Here is a 14,803-nt window from a genome sequence, read left to right as displayed (position 1 = left end):
TTACTGCATTGGATTTGTCAGTCACCTGCTTTTTAATCTCTTCTGATAAATTCAGAATAATAAATCAGTGAACTGTGATCATAAATCAAAGGTCGTTCGTCTTTGTCTTAGTGGTTTATGACGCTTTGAATGTGCTCATATGGACCGAGGTTTGACTCATTTTATCAATGTTTAGTTGAAAGATATGTTTTATAGAATATATTTATTTGAATAATATTTCTGAACTCACTTTTAAGTTCAGTTAATTTAGTGAGCGTTCATAGACAGACTTTAGTTGTTATATATTTATGTTTGTTTTGAAAAGGAATGTTTCGAAATTCCTTTCCAACGTACATCATAAAAGTTAGTTGCCATCTTAAAGCCACAATATGGAATCATTTTATGAAATATCAAAAAGTCACTTGCACGGTGTGATATATTTCAGGCAGTTGTGTACTTACGTTATCCAAAATGTTCCCAAGAATGTGCAAATCCAGAGAAATTACTATTTAAAATAATGGTCTCCCTAATAATAATAAGTAATAAAATGCAATAAATATTGTTTTTTTATAAAGCACACAGGATTAAAATCATACCAGAGCTGCATGATATATTGAAACCTTCGAAACGTTTTGCAATAACAGAACGATTATAATATTCTCAAATGTATAATTCAAGTTGATGTTAAACTTCAAACTTGATCATTGCTTTAAACAACAAGTAATTGAATATCAAATTTTTCAACACAATTGTGCACCTCTAGTAGTTCAGACTTTGCGAAACTTTGTGTTGGTTGTACTTGGCAACACAGTAATAAAAGTGAACTTGATAAACACGTGCAAACAAATGGCAGAAGCCCATGAGTCTGTGTGTCAGGTGTGTGATGAGCGCTGCCCTCTGCTGGTGTCATGTGCACAGAGCAGATGATCTTCAGTTGTGTTGTTGTGAATGTTCTGCTTGTGTTACATGAACACACATGATGTTTTGATGCTGCACCATCTCGGTCACACACGACTTATGAGCGACTGATGTCTCATATAATCCTTATGTGAGGAACAGAAAGCCTTGGGTCACGTGATTCAGCTGTAAATGAGAGTGTGTCTTGTTTTGGTACATTAGTGTGTGTCTGTGTGGACTGTGTTTTGTAATTGTGGATCACACTGATGTTCACGTCAACTGCGTACAGCTGAAATGAGAATTGTGGGAAATTTCGCATTCCGTATGATTTCGTGTCATTTTGATTTCACACTAAACAGATTTGAATGCTTCTTTGGGTTCTTTTTTCTCCAGTTCTGTGTTTGTTACTTAAAGCAGCAAATATTTATGAATTGAATTGAAAACGTGATGAGATACGCTTGAGACTATTTCGATTTTTTGATGGAAGACTTCGACACCGTGTGGAGATTTCAAGGGTCTTTCTTCATGGAAAACATCTTGTATTTTGGAAAAGGTCTTGCTCTCCTGTAAATCTCATGAGAGAAATTGAGACATAAAAGAGATCTCATGGGTGGCCTTCAGTTTTATAGCTCATGATACATATAGCTCATGAACGAGGTCACCATCTGTCTGATGTCCTGACTAATGTCAATCATTAACATAAGACAACCAGACCCAAACCTACAACAAGAATGTGAATAACATCTACTTTTTCTCTCTCTCTCTCTCTCTCTCTCTCTCTCTCTCTCTCTCTCTCTCTCTCTCTTCTCTCGCTATCTCTCTCTCACTTTCTCTCTCTCTCTCTCTCTTCTCTCGCTATCTCTCTCTCTCTCTCTCTCTCTCTCTCTCTTCTCTCGCTATCTCTCTCTCTCTCTCTCTCTCTCTCTCTCTCTCTCTCTTCTCTCGCTATCTCTCTCTCTCTCTCTTCTCTCGCTATCTCTCTCTCTCTTCTCTCTCTCTCTCTCTCTCTCTCTCGCTCTCTCTCTCTCTCTCTCTCTCTCTCTCTCTCGCTATCTCTCTCTCTCTCTCTCTCTCTTCTCTCCTCTCTCTTCTCTCGCTATCTCTCTCTCTCTCTCTCTCTCTCTCTCTCTCTCTCTCTCTCTCTCTCTCTCTTCTCTCGCTATCTCTCTCTCTCTTCTCTCTCTCTCTCTCTCTCTCTCTCTCTCTCTCTCTCATTATCTCTCTCTCTCTCTCTCTCTCTCTCTCTCTCTCTCTTCTCTCGCTATCTCTCTCTCTCTCTCTCTTCTCTCGCTATCTCTCTCTCACTTTCTCTCTCCCTCTTTCTCTCTCGCTCTCTTCTCTCTCTCTTCTCTCTCTCTTTAGTTTTAGGCCATAGTTTTAAGACGCTTTGTGACTGAGTTTATGTATACATCAGTCGCATTTCACTTCAGGGTGTTATTTTATTTTTGCTTAAGGATTATACAATTGTAAAAGCATCAGTAAAAGCATCCCATCCCGAGCTGTTGGACAGGCTCGGTCCGGCCTGCGCATCCCAGGGCAATTCTCAAAGGAGCTTATAGCGTAATATCCTGATGAAAAGAGGTTTGTTCTAAGCTCTCGCTTCACCATCACAACTGGGATGATTTTCCCCAGCACACTCCGTCCTGGTGGGCTTCAGCTGTATTTAAAGCCCCCGTCTGATGCCGATGGAAACAGATGACCGCTGCGCGTCTGACAGACAGACGTGTGTGATTTTGATCCGAGTCTCTCAACATGATCCCGACTAAGTTGTTGGTGTACCGGAGCCCTGACGGGGCGACACACGCAGAAACCCTCCAGCCCACCCGCAGACGCAAGAAATCCTGCGGCGAGCTCTTTCATAAGGGATATCGTGTGAAGATGATTCACGGGGCGGCCGTGTGAGAAAGAGGAACGGGACGGTTGTCGTCGCACGATCTCGTCTTGTTTTCATCTGGTCTGGTACTGGGGTAAGAAATGAGCGCTGGACCTGTTTGAGATGCAGGTCATGTGTGTTTAATCACAGTTTTGGGGCTTAAACAAATTTGACCCATTTAACCTGAAGATCAGCGTTTGTTAAGGTCATTTAAATTCTAAATTGTGTTTCTGGTGCTTTTGATTCAGTTTTGTCTGTCACAGATGATCACTGATCTTTCTGTCTGTCTGGAGAGAAACACACACAGTCCACATGTGTCCAGAGCCGCTGGAGTTTCGCGATTAGATTTGTGTTTCTGTTAGTTGTTGGTTATTTAAAGGTTTAAAGGGCTGGTGAAGTCAATGTCAGTGTTAAACATGGGCGATCGCTTTAAAGGTGCGAACAGAGCGGATGATGTGTGTGTGTTGTTATTTGTGCGACGCTGTTTTTAATCGCTTTGTTTCTTTCATGCAGGCTTGAGGTTTTTACGGGCGCTCAGACTGATCCAGTTCTCAGAAATTTTGCAGTTTTTAAATTTATTAAAAACAAGGTAAGAAGACATTACAGCTGTCTGTGTGTCGTTGTAAAATTCTTTTCAAATGATTGTTTCTGAATGTTTAAATGCATGTTTTTTTACATTAGCCTTTGGATTGTCTTTTAAAAAATGTGAAATGTTTTAATAACTTTGTAAAGTCACTTAGGCAAGTTTGTTACTGTTTAAAAATCTAGAAGACACAAAATAAAATGGGTTATAATACATATATATGATAGAATATCTTATAATAACAATAATTTTTACATCATTCTTATATTGGATTGTATTATTGTTATACAGAAAAGTCACATGTGTACGACATGTGTTTAACGCGTGCAAAAATCACATGTGAATTGTGTGATTTTGGAACATTTGTGTGTGAATTACCTGTGAATTGCCACATGCAACCCAGTAGATCACATGTTTAAACCTACGGGATGACATGTAAAGAACATGTTATCACATGTGGAGACGTATGACCTCATGTTGCACATGTGATCCACTGGGTTTCACATAAGAATTAAAGTGGGATTTAATCAAAAAATGTTTCAAAAAGGCACATTTCGCATGTGATCACATGCGTTTTTTTCACAGATGAATTTCATGTGTCTTTTCTATATTGTTTTACTACATATTATAGAAAATCATAATATTATTTAATTTTAGAAAAATTAATTTACTATTTATTAATAAATCATAAGTGTGCAATAAATGTAGTTTAATTCTATATTATTGACTTTATTTGTAATATACTTCAGCGTATTACTAGTATACAGTATGTTCAGCGTTTTATATATTATTTACCTTTCTGTGAGTATAAAATAGAAACGATTCTATCCGTCTGTAGCACAGATGTGCAGAAAAGCCTGAATGATTTAAAATAATCTCCCGGCAGAGGTCTGATGTGCCAAAACAACATTTACTAAATTGTTTTTTTCATATTCATGATTGAACTTTCTGTTTATTGAGCCTTTCTGATATTGTGGGATATTACCTTTCAAACCTTTAAATAATTTACTATTATTTTCAGGACAGAAGACAGGGAGATGAACTTTAAAGTATGAATGACAGGATGATGTAATCGTTCAATTTATTGCCCTACGAGTATCAACTCGACTATCAAACCTTAGGAAACTCTCACAGATTTATCTCGTGGTTGTTCCTACCAAATATCTCTGCTGCTGATTCATTTGTGATATTTGTTTTTCGTAGCAACTCCATCAAGTTGGTGAATTTGTGCTCAATCTTCATAAGCACATGGCTGACAGCGGCAGGCTTCATACATCTGGTAAGTTTATGTCAGAGAGAGATGAAGACACAAATGATCTCCGTAGGTCACACTGAAATGTCTTTTGTTGTGTGTGTGTTAAATGAAACAGGATCAAGAGTATGTTGATGTGTTTCCAGGTGGAAAACTCAGGAGATCCTTGGGAAAACTTCCAAAATTCCCAGGCACTTTCCTATTGGGAATGTGTGTACTTACTCATGGTAACCATGTCAACAGTGGGTTACGGCGACGTGTGTGCTAAAACCACCCTCGGACGACTTTTCATGGTCTTCTTCATTCTTGGAGGATTGGTAAAAAACGACAGAAGACATTCCATAATAATTCACCTACAGCCCGCATATATATGTGCAATGATCCAGAGCTGTAAAACAAACCCTTCATCTGTGATCAGTCCATCCGCTTGTGTTTTAGTTCTTGACATGTGTAATGTTTCTGTTATTGTTAATTTTGTTGAATTTATGAGTGGAACCATCATTAGAGAGCACAAAGTCATTCTGTTTGTGAAGTTCATGATGAGGCCACAAGTACTTTATCCCCACCCCAGAATCCAACAAACTTCATGACGGGTCCAGATATGACACGCTGTTGCCATGGCAACATTCAAATGATGCTACAAAAAAACAATGAAGTTTTAGATGTGATACATTTACAGTAGCAGGCGAATAGATGTTTCACATCAAAGACCACATGTGAAGAAATACTACAGTATAGTATACAGTGATATTACTGTAGTAAACTGTAATGTATGTTAGAGTACTTGTACTAGTATAGTATAGTATAGTATAGGATAGGATAGGATAGGATAGTATGTGATAGCATATGAAATGAAAAAGACTGTAGTAAATACCGTAGTAATGACTATATTACGATTCATAAATACTAAAGTATACAAGGATATTCACTATAATAAACTGTAATGTACATTATAGTTCTTGTGCTAGTTTAGTATAGTTTAGTACACTGTGTGATACTATATGAAATGAAAAAGACTGTAGTGAATACTGTAGCATACTATTGTGTTGACTATGTTACGACTCATAAATACTATAGTATACAAGAATATTTACTATATTAAAAAGTAATGTACATAAGAGTACTTGTGCTAGTTTAGTATAGTACAGTATACTATATGATACTATATAAAAGGTATAAGACTGTAGTTAATACCGAAGCATAGTATAGTATTTACTGTATTACGGCTCAAATACTAGCCAACAATTCATATTTAGCGTATCATATATATTATTTTATTTTATTGCTTGAATTGGTCCATGTTAAAAAAAATATTTAACTACTCTTTAATTTATTTGTAAAACAAAACAAATATTTTCACACAGCGTGTATAGACATCATGGGTTAAATATATCTCCCAGCTTTTGAGATATTAGATTTAATCCTGGTTAAAAGCATTTATTTGACATGTTATGTTACATGTGACAGTTGTGTCAATATCAACCCAACGTAAGTGTTTGTTTGGTCTAAACATGGCTCGTGAGGTTCCTCCTCCACATCCCTGTTTTCCCCTTTAAAAATGCAGAATGAAGCTCATCTGCGCCTTTAGTCTTTCACCACCTGCAGTATATCCCTTCAAACAGAGATATTTGTCAAACAGAATGCTTTCACTTTTATCTTGAAACCCTCTTCATCTCTACCATGCATGTGTATATCCAGTCTGACTCTCCTGTTGTTATTCAAACTTTCAGTCTTTAACATTGTAAGGGCTCGTATCAGGAGGAAGAATTCATGTTTTAAGAGAACCGTTCATTGAGCTACACTATGAAAACACATCAAAACGCACAAGATTAGAGATATCGCTGATAATAAACCGCAAAAACAGCGTAGAACTTCAGCGTTTTTGTAACGTTACAATTGAGGCACGTGCAGAACATGACTGTTAAGAATCGTCTTGTCATGATGAATAAATACTATAGCACAGTAATCACCAGAGGATGGATTCACTAAATTTCCAGAAAATTCTCACGAAACTTCCATTTTAACTTAAAATTGAAGATGTCGTATTTAAGGTAACACTTAAGTATAAGGACCAACTCTTACTACTAACAAGTGCTTTTCAGCATGCCAATTATTAGCACTTATAAAGCACATATTCTGCATCCCTAAGCTAACATCTTCCTTACTAACTGTTAATAAGCAACAATTTAGCAGTTTATTGAGGCACAAGTCATAGTAAATAGTTTGTTAATAGCGAGAATTGGACCGTAATATAAAATGTGACCAAAATATGTACTGTATATAATTTAATATATAAAAATAATATTTAGTATTTATGAAAAAACCTGATCATGAGTCACAGATGCAAATACTATTCGCAGTTAACAGTGATAAAGACAAATGTCTTCCTTTATTACTATTCTCTATATACAATTATCTTCACAAAAAATACGATTAAAATGCGATTTTCTTCTCTTTATAAAATTGTATTATCATGAAATAAAATTAAAATTTGATTTTCTTCTCTGTATAAAATGTTATTCTCATAAAATAAGATTAAAATTACATTTTCTTCTCTATATACAATTTTCTTGTTTAAAATAAGAAAAAAATCTGATATTCTTCTCTATATAAAATGTTATTCACATAAAATAAGATTAATATTTAAGAAAAAAAAAGATAGAATTGCGCATTTTTAGTGTCTGAACAATACTTACTTCTTATATCTAAAAAAAAGTATATTATTATATTTTCGTCTGAGGACATTTTTGTGAAATTCTGCAATTCCGTCTGAAGACTCTCAACATTAAAAACAAGCGGCTGAGGTTTCCCCAATGATAGTCTGCATGAACGTGTCTCAAAATAATTTAGTTATTGAATAATGATACAGTTATAAGAACAACATGTGAGCCAAGAGCAAACCTGTAACTCTCAAAAAAATGCACCAGAAGTGCCGCAGTAAAATAAAAGTGTTATCCAGCACACTGGTAGAATTAGCGGCTTGTGTAGTTCTAAGAGTCATAGAGAGGCTGTAAAATACTGATAAAATAATTGCCAAGTGTTTTGGGTGCAGGAGAATAGAGCTGAGGGAGAACTGAGATGCGTGATATGAGCCCTTTAATGTTGTATATGAGAAATCTCTTTCTGCATCAGCATCAGCACACACCTCTGTTGTGGTTTGTCTCCTGTCTCTCCTCCTCCAGGCCATGTTTGCCAGCTACGTTCCTGAAATCATAGAGTTAATAGGAAATCGCAAGAAATATGGTGGTTCCTATAGTGCTGTAAATGGAAGAAAGTAAGTACCGCAGGGTACGACTGCGCAGCTCTGCGCAGCCGGCCCGTCTGCATGCACGTCTTTCTCTCTGTTCCATGCATGTAGGCAATGTTTGCTCGCTACGTGCCTGAAATCGCTGCTCTCATCCTTAATCGGAAGAAATACGGAGGGAGTTATAACTCGACCCGAGGACGAAAGTAAGTGGAACGGCGAAACCCGACGAACCTCTAACAGTAAGGGTTCTTATTCCGCAGGTTTAGACCTCTCGTGTTGAGATGGCACGATCAAACTCTTACCTCAGAGGAAGCTAAAAATGCTTCCTGTGATGTCTGAGGCGCCACAGGAAGTAGTATTATGACATAATAGAGGGTTAGGGGTCAGATGGCACGAATCATCTCATTGCTTGTTGCGTTCTGTGAGTCGCTCATCGCTTTGCTAAGTTGTGCCACTTGAGCTTCTGTATGTATCAGTGGTTGTAAGTGTTGAATGTTGATTGCAAAACACTTGCTTATTTGGATTTATATTTAAATAATCTACTATTTATGACTTAATATGTCCATGTTATATCAAAAACAAAGTGAATATCGATGCAAATTGTATACATTTTATAATGCTGTCATAGAGGCGTGACAGGGCCGGACTGGGAAGAAAAAATGCCCTTGAGTTTTCGCCCGACATCGGCCCTCCACCAATTCAGTCGGTGGGGGGCGTATTTGATGGCCAGTCCGCCCCTGGACACGGCCGTTTTGGACTTTGACAGAATGTCCTGCTGGGCAGTCCGCCCCTGGGGGTGAAAAACACCTCACGGGTCTGATTGCCATGGTGCTGCTTTCTGTTATTGCTTTCCAACTATTTTTTTTTCATAAATGGTCAAACAAGGTAAAACAGTGTAAACAAACAAAAACGCAATTATTAGTGAAAAACAAGCTCAGACTAATTTTCATTGACTTTGAAATGACCTTCAGATTTAAACGCGAGTCTCTGATCATAATGTCAGAGTTGCAGTTTACAAGATGAACTCTGATGGTCTGGCGTGTGATAATCTCATGTGTTTCTCAGGCATATAGTGGTGTGTGGTCACATCACACTGGAGAGCGTCTCCAACTTCCTTAAAGACTTCCTCCACAAGGACAGGGACGATGTCAATGTAGAAATTGTTTTTCTTCATAAGTAAGTGAACGTTTCTGTACCGCCGTAGCGACGTTTAAAAATGAACATTCTGTATTCACTCATCCTCAAGTCAGCCTATAAAAAAGGACTTTTTATTGTGTAAAATAAGATTTCTTTTGGACAAATGTGTTGATTTGTGTAGCCCAAGAACAACATAAATGTTGCTAATATAGGCTAATTATATGAATTGTATAAATAGAAAATGCAATGATAGCTTGATGACATCACTTGTTTCATTGTGAATGTTTTTTGGATGATTCTTGTGTTGTTGTTGTGTTTTTCAGTATCTCACCTAATCTTGAATTGGAAGCCTTATTTAAGAGACACTTCACTCAGGTGGAGTTTTACCAGGGATCTGTTCTTAACCCACACGACCTCGCTCGGGTCAAGGTATCACGTCAAAAGAATCATGGCATATAACAGACAGAATTGAAATGACATTTCTAGTTTATGTTGTAAATAAAACGCCACGACAGACACATGCAAGGTTTGTCACAGAGTTTTGTCTTCGGTCTGATTTTGTAGATCGAGTCGGCTGATGCCTGTCTGATCTTAGCTAATAAGTACTGCGCGGACCCTGATGCTGAGGACGCCTCCAATATCATGAGGTAAAAGAAAGAGATTCTGTGGCTCTTTAGAGTGTGGCTCATGCAACACAAAGGTTGTGTGTCTGATTCCAGAAAACACAATATAATGTACGGATTAAATGAATATAATATGATGATTGTAATATATGCATTAGATAAACAGATAAAGTGCTACATATATAAATCTAAACATCTGGGGCTGTTTGCACCGGCGTGCGTAAGTTACAACTTATATATATATATATATACAAACTAAAAATGTATGGAAGCCTCCCGTCAGGAGTAACTGTAGGAATTAAACTGCAGAATCTTTAGTAAACTTAATAACTTAATTCAACTTAATAAACTGTAGTTTAACTCGACATTCTTCAAAACTTTAAACATATATGATAATGCTGACGTTTACAGTCACGCACCTTTAAAACAGAGAACATTATGGGATGACATTACTTTATTAGCCTTCTGAACCAGTCCTAGCGAGCATTCAATTGCTTGTGTTGAGCACGTCAAATAAAATCATCTTTTTTATTTCATTGTGGGTTGGCAGTAAAATGAAATAATTTTATTTTTATATATTTATTTTTAATGTTTTATTAATTTTTGTTTTTATTTCGTTTAACAGAAAATGTTTGATAAAACACCTGTGTTATTCATGATAATGTAGCGTTATGTTGAATAAAAACTTATTTTACCGTTATTATGTGAGGTCAAATAAATTTAAATCAAGAACGTTTTGAAATTCACACGAATTTAAAGGTAAATGTCCTATTATGCGACTCTGCATTAGTTTATGGAGAGCTTCCAAACTACTAGCTGCATTCTGCCTTAAAGTCACTGTCAACCAGAAGTTGCGAAAATGTTTTACTTCTGCCTTTTGACGCATTTCCGTGTGAAAAGGAATTTCTAATGAGAAAATAGTGGGCGTGGCTTTTGTTTTCCGCTGCGATTTGATTCGATGTATAAAATCAGCCTTTGCATTTTGAAATGGCGCTGGCATTGACTGACAGTTGAAGGGGAGGAGTTAACGGATGCTCCGCCCAAGCCGTGTACATTCATCATTTAAGATGGATAGTCACTACAGAACGGAAGTACATTGTAAGATCTTGAAATGAAAAAATACGAATTGTGACTTCTAAGTTTCACTTCGTCTATAAGAGCAAATAGTGGATCTTTATAACGTACCGAGTAAGTTACAAACTACCTAGTAGTTAGTTTGGACTTTACAATCTCATTTAAGAAGGAACTTACGAATGGCTGGTGCAACCCTACCCTGAAGTCAACATAAAGTCAATATTTACTTTCATTTGTGCAATAATTTATACACACTGCTTACTAAAACTGATGTCAATAATTAATCACTTCCAGTGGTTCAAAATTAAAATGTGTTTATTTTTGGCTTGTCACCGAGCTCTTCTCCTCCGTCTGCTGGCTCTGATCTGATTTCAATATATTTCACATTTTATCCTCATTAAAAATCTTGCAATGAGATTTGGAAATGTCCAATTTAAAAGTATAACGACTCAAAAATCAACATGTTGGTGTGCTGGATATTTGAACAGGGTGATATCCATCAAAAACTACCATCCGAAGATCAGAATCATCACACAGATGCTTCAGTATCACAATAAGGTAAATAATTCTGACCATCTCACACAGTTTAACATCCATAAAATATGTGTAGTCTCAGACAGCCTATCGGTCTGTTTCCAGGCCCATCTTCTGAACATCCCGAGCTGGAACTGGAAGGAGGGTGATGATGCCATCTGTCTGGCCGAACTGAAGCTGGGTTTCATCGCTCAGAGCTGTCTGGCTCAGGGTCTGTCCACCATGCTGGCCAACCTCTTCTCCATGAGGTCCTACATCAAGGTCAGTGAATGTTTGAGCATTTGCAGGTCAGCGGGTGATTTCAATACTGAACGTGGATGTTTTTCTGTTTAGATTGAAGAGGACACGTGGCAGAAGTATTATTTAGAGGGAGTGGCCAATGAAATGTACACAGAGTATCTGTCCAGTGCCTTCGTGGGTATGTCTTTCCCCACCGTTTGCGAGTAAGTACGCAGTGTGCTCTTCAAGAACACACTACCAATTCAAACTTTGGATGTACGGCATCATTCTGTCGTGATGGCTTTTCACATTTTCGCTAAATAAATCATTGTTCAATTATTGCGCACACTGTTCTCTCATCCAGCCGTACGAGGTGAACGCTATTGTTGGCTTTTTCTTCAATGTTTGCCCGCCATTTTTAAAAGAACACACATTTCTATGTCTTCAATTTCCAGATGTGTTGTGGTCATTTCAGTCGAGTGAATTTCAACAAAATCAAACCTCAGCAGTGACATATAAACTGTGTTGGGTGTAACTAGTTACTAAGTAATAAGTTACTGTAATTTATTTACTGTCCTTTAAAAAAGTAAAGTAAGGGATTACTCAGATTTTTTCTGTAATTTAGTTACAGTTACTTCGGATGTAATTGAACTAAATACCATGTAATGCATATAATAGTGGAATTGACATAAAATTCAAAGTCTTAACTATAAAATGCATGCTTTAATGCATCTTTCTCACATTTGTAATGCTTTAGTCAGTTAATAAGAGTACTTTATGAAGTTTTATATGATTTTATGAGTCAAGGTTGATGTAGGATATAGAAAGTCATTAAGTATGAATATGTTATTGTAATTAGTAACTAGTAATTCATTACTTTTTCAGAGTAACTTATCCAACTCTGCATGCGTACAGTATAAAGTCATCCAACAACTATGCGAAAGACTGACAGCATGACAAAACACATGAAAACGAAAAGGGAATTTTAACCTGTTTTCTTTCCCGCTTCTGACATCTAAAAAATATTTTCACCTGTTTCTCCGGTTCTCGTTTTCTGCAAATATATGCAAACAGAAAAAAGATTTTTATTAGATACCAATTGGGAGAATTTTCATTAGTAGTTCACAGAATGAAACAAAAATGATCGATTTACTTAAACACTTACCTAGAAATAGTCAATTCATAAAAACAGATTTTTTTTCTGTGGCTGTATTCTTGATCATTGAACTTCAGATCAAAAGTTTTTCAACACATACAGTATAATCTGTGTTTGACTGTAGTAGCTTCACGTCGCTCAATCTTCAGAAGATTTGATTCTTTTAAGGGGTGTTTAAGTGATTCAGAAGATTCAGAGTCATCATTATATCTGAAATGTTGTTTTGTGTTTCTCTGCAGACTCTGTTACGTGAAACTCAAACTCCTGCTGATCGCCATCGAATATAAATCAGACCAGAGAGAGAGCAGGTGATCAATAATCCATCATCTCTATATTTAGGAACAAGAGCTGGTAATCTCTTGGTTTAGTGTCTCACAGGTCTGCTGTTTGTTGTCCACAGGGGTGGAAATGGTATGAAATGATGTCATGCTATATGAGGTTTCATGTGATGTGTTCGCATCATGTCAAATGTTCTTGTCGATTTTCTTTTTTGGTATTTCAAGGAATACACTGAGTTTCTGGTCCAGCTTTGTGTGTTTGCTGATGTTTATCTGACATGTCTCTTAATGTGTTTGATGCTTTTACTGTAAACAAATCATTTATTTTCAGTGTTTACACCTTTAATATTAAGAAAAAGTCCTGTTTGCAGTTGCTCAGCTTATTTTCTTTCGTCCGTGAGACACAAGATTGTTTGGTGTTTGACAGAAGAAAGAAACTTGGATGAGTAAATGATGAACTGTCCTTTTAACAAACTTCAATGTCAGAAATCAGCCGAAATGTAATTAATTTACATTAAAAGCCATTGCACATTGAGTCCGAAATTTGCCTCCGAAATTTTGACAATCCAGAGACACCGTACAAATGAGCGCCAAATACGGAAAAACGCATAGGAAAATGTCGGACTGTATGTGCAAAGACCTATAGTCATTTAGTCATTAAGTCATTCAGCAGACGCTATTATCCAAAGCAACTTAGAAATGAGATAAATATTCACAAAGTTGAACTTGTGTAGACAGATGTTGACGTTTCACTTAACCTTGTTGAAATATTTAATTCTCGTAAATGCACGCTCTCTGCACAACAGGAAACATGAAAGCAAGCCGTGATGCCTCTCTTGACATTATTTTTCTTCTCTATGAATGTTAACTGGTTTGCACAGCTGTTTTTTTTCCGTGGCATGTACCGTCCCACACAAATGTTGAATGTTTGGTTGAATGTTGTTTGTGTTCGGCAGCACGCTGATTAACCCGGGCAATCATGTGAAGATGCAGGAGGGCACGCTGGGATTCTTCATCGCCAGTGATGCCAAAGAAGTCAAGAGGTGAGGAGTTTATAGAGACCAGCGTGTGTTGTGTTCCACACATTTACGGAAAATATAACACATCTGCTCATGTGTCTGTGTCCATCAGGGCACTTTTCTACTGTAAAGCCTGTCACGATGACATCACGGACCCAAAACGGATCAAGAAGTGTGGATGTAAACGCTGTAAGTCCTTCTACGTCTGTCTGTACCGCTCTGGACAAAGAGACCTCACATGTATAATCGGCATTCTTCCATTATTTCTAACCCAACAGCAATGTGAAAGACAGTCAAGACACATGGAAAGTCAGGGTTCTTCCTTAAATATGATTTATTATTTCATGTTAAACGTTAGTATTGTGTCGTTTGAAGAGTACTCCAGTACATCATTTGAGTATATTGCATCTTTTTTGATATCTTGTTCAATTTTCTCCAAATAAATGAAAATTATTATTTAGGATAATTGTTTGAAATGGAATTAAACGAAAAATATTACTTTAGCAAAACACATACCTATAAATAGTACATTTAGAAAAACTGAGAATCATTTTGATGTGGTTCCTTACTTTTCTATCTGTCTGTCAACTTTTTTGCATCTTCTTCCTTTCTTATCATTCTATCCGTCTGTATTTCTGTCTGGATACAAATCTGAAGAAAACATGAGTTGTGTAACGGATGACAGACGACTGAGAATGTGAAAGAAAGACTCATGTGAATTTAAAAAAAGTGCTTCTATTTGACCAATAGCACCACAGCGTCTGAGCCCCGCGACCCTTTCTTTCCCAAATCAAATGTTTTTCCCTCAACCTGAGACTTCATTATCTTTGTATTTGACGCATTTTCCTTCTTCCTCGCTGCCGTGGATCTGCGACCATTCTTTCTTCTCTCTGATAGTGTTGTATTGTGAGTAAATGACTTTCACGTGTTCA

The 14,803-nt window shown here is 36.9% G+C and overlaps 1 protein-coding gene across 1 annotated transcript in view; it reads left to right on the top strand.

Moving 5' to 3' along the window:
* Positions 1–14,803, top strand: part of LOC130439152 (calcium-activated potassium channel subunit alpha-1-like) — a 73,462-nt gene that overhangs the window by 40,898 nt on the left and 17,761 nt on the right. Inside the window, 13 exon segments of the mRNA XM_056771604.1 lie at positions 3,263–3,338; positions 4,536–4,611; positions 4,731–4,901; positions 7,943–8,034; positions 8,897–9,007; positions 9,292–9,397; positions 9,533–9,615; positions 11,154–11,223; positions 11,305–11,460; positions 11,533–11,642; positions 12,814–12,882; positions 13,809–13,895; positions 13,984–14,060. Of these exon segments, the coding sequence (XP_056627582.1) occupies positions 3,263–3,338; positions 4,536–4,611; positions 4,731–4,901; positions 7,943–8,034; positions 8,897–9,007; positions 9,292–9,397; positions 9,533–9,615; positions 11,154–11,223; positions 11,305–11,460; positions 11,533–11,642; positions 12,814–12,882; positions 13,809–13,895; positions 13,984–14,060 (1,284 nt within the window).

This window comes from Triplophysa dalaica, chromosome 17, assembly GCF_015846415.1.
Source record: "Triplophysa dalaica isolate WHDGS20190420 chromosome 17, ASM1584641v1, whole genome shotgun sequence".
NCBI lineage: Eukaryota > Metazoa > Chordata > Actinopteri > Cypriniformes > Nemacheilidae > Triplophysa > Triplophysa dalaica.
The sequence above is the reverse complement of the archived record's forward strand: the minus strand, read 5'-3'. Positions and strand labels throughout refer to the sequence as shown.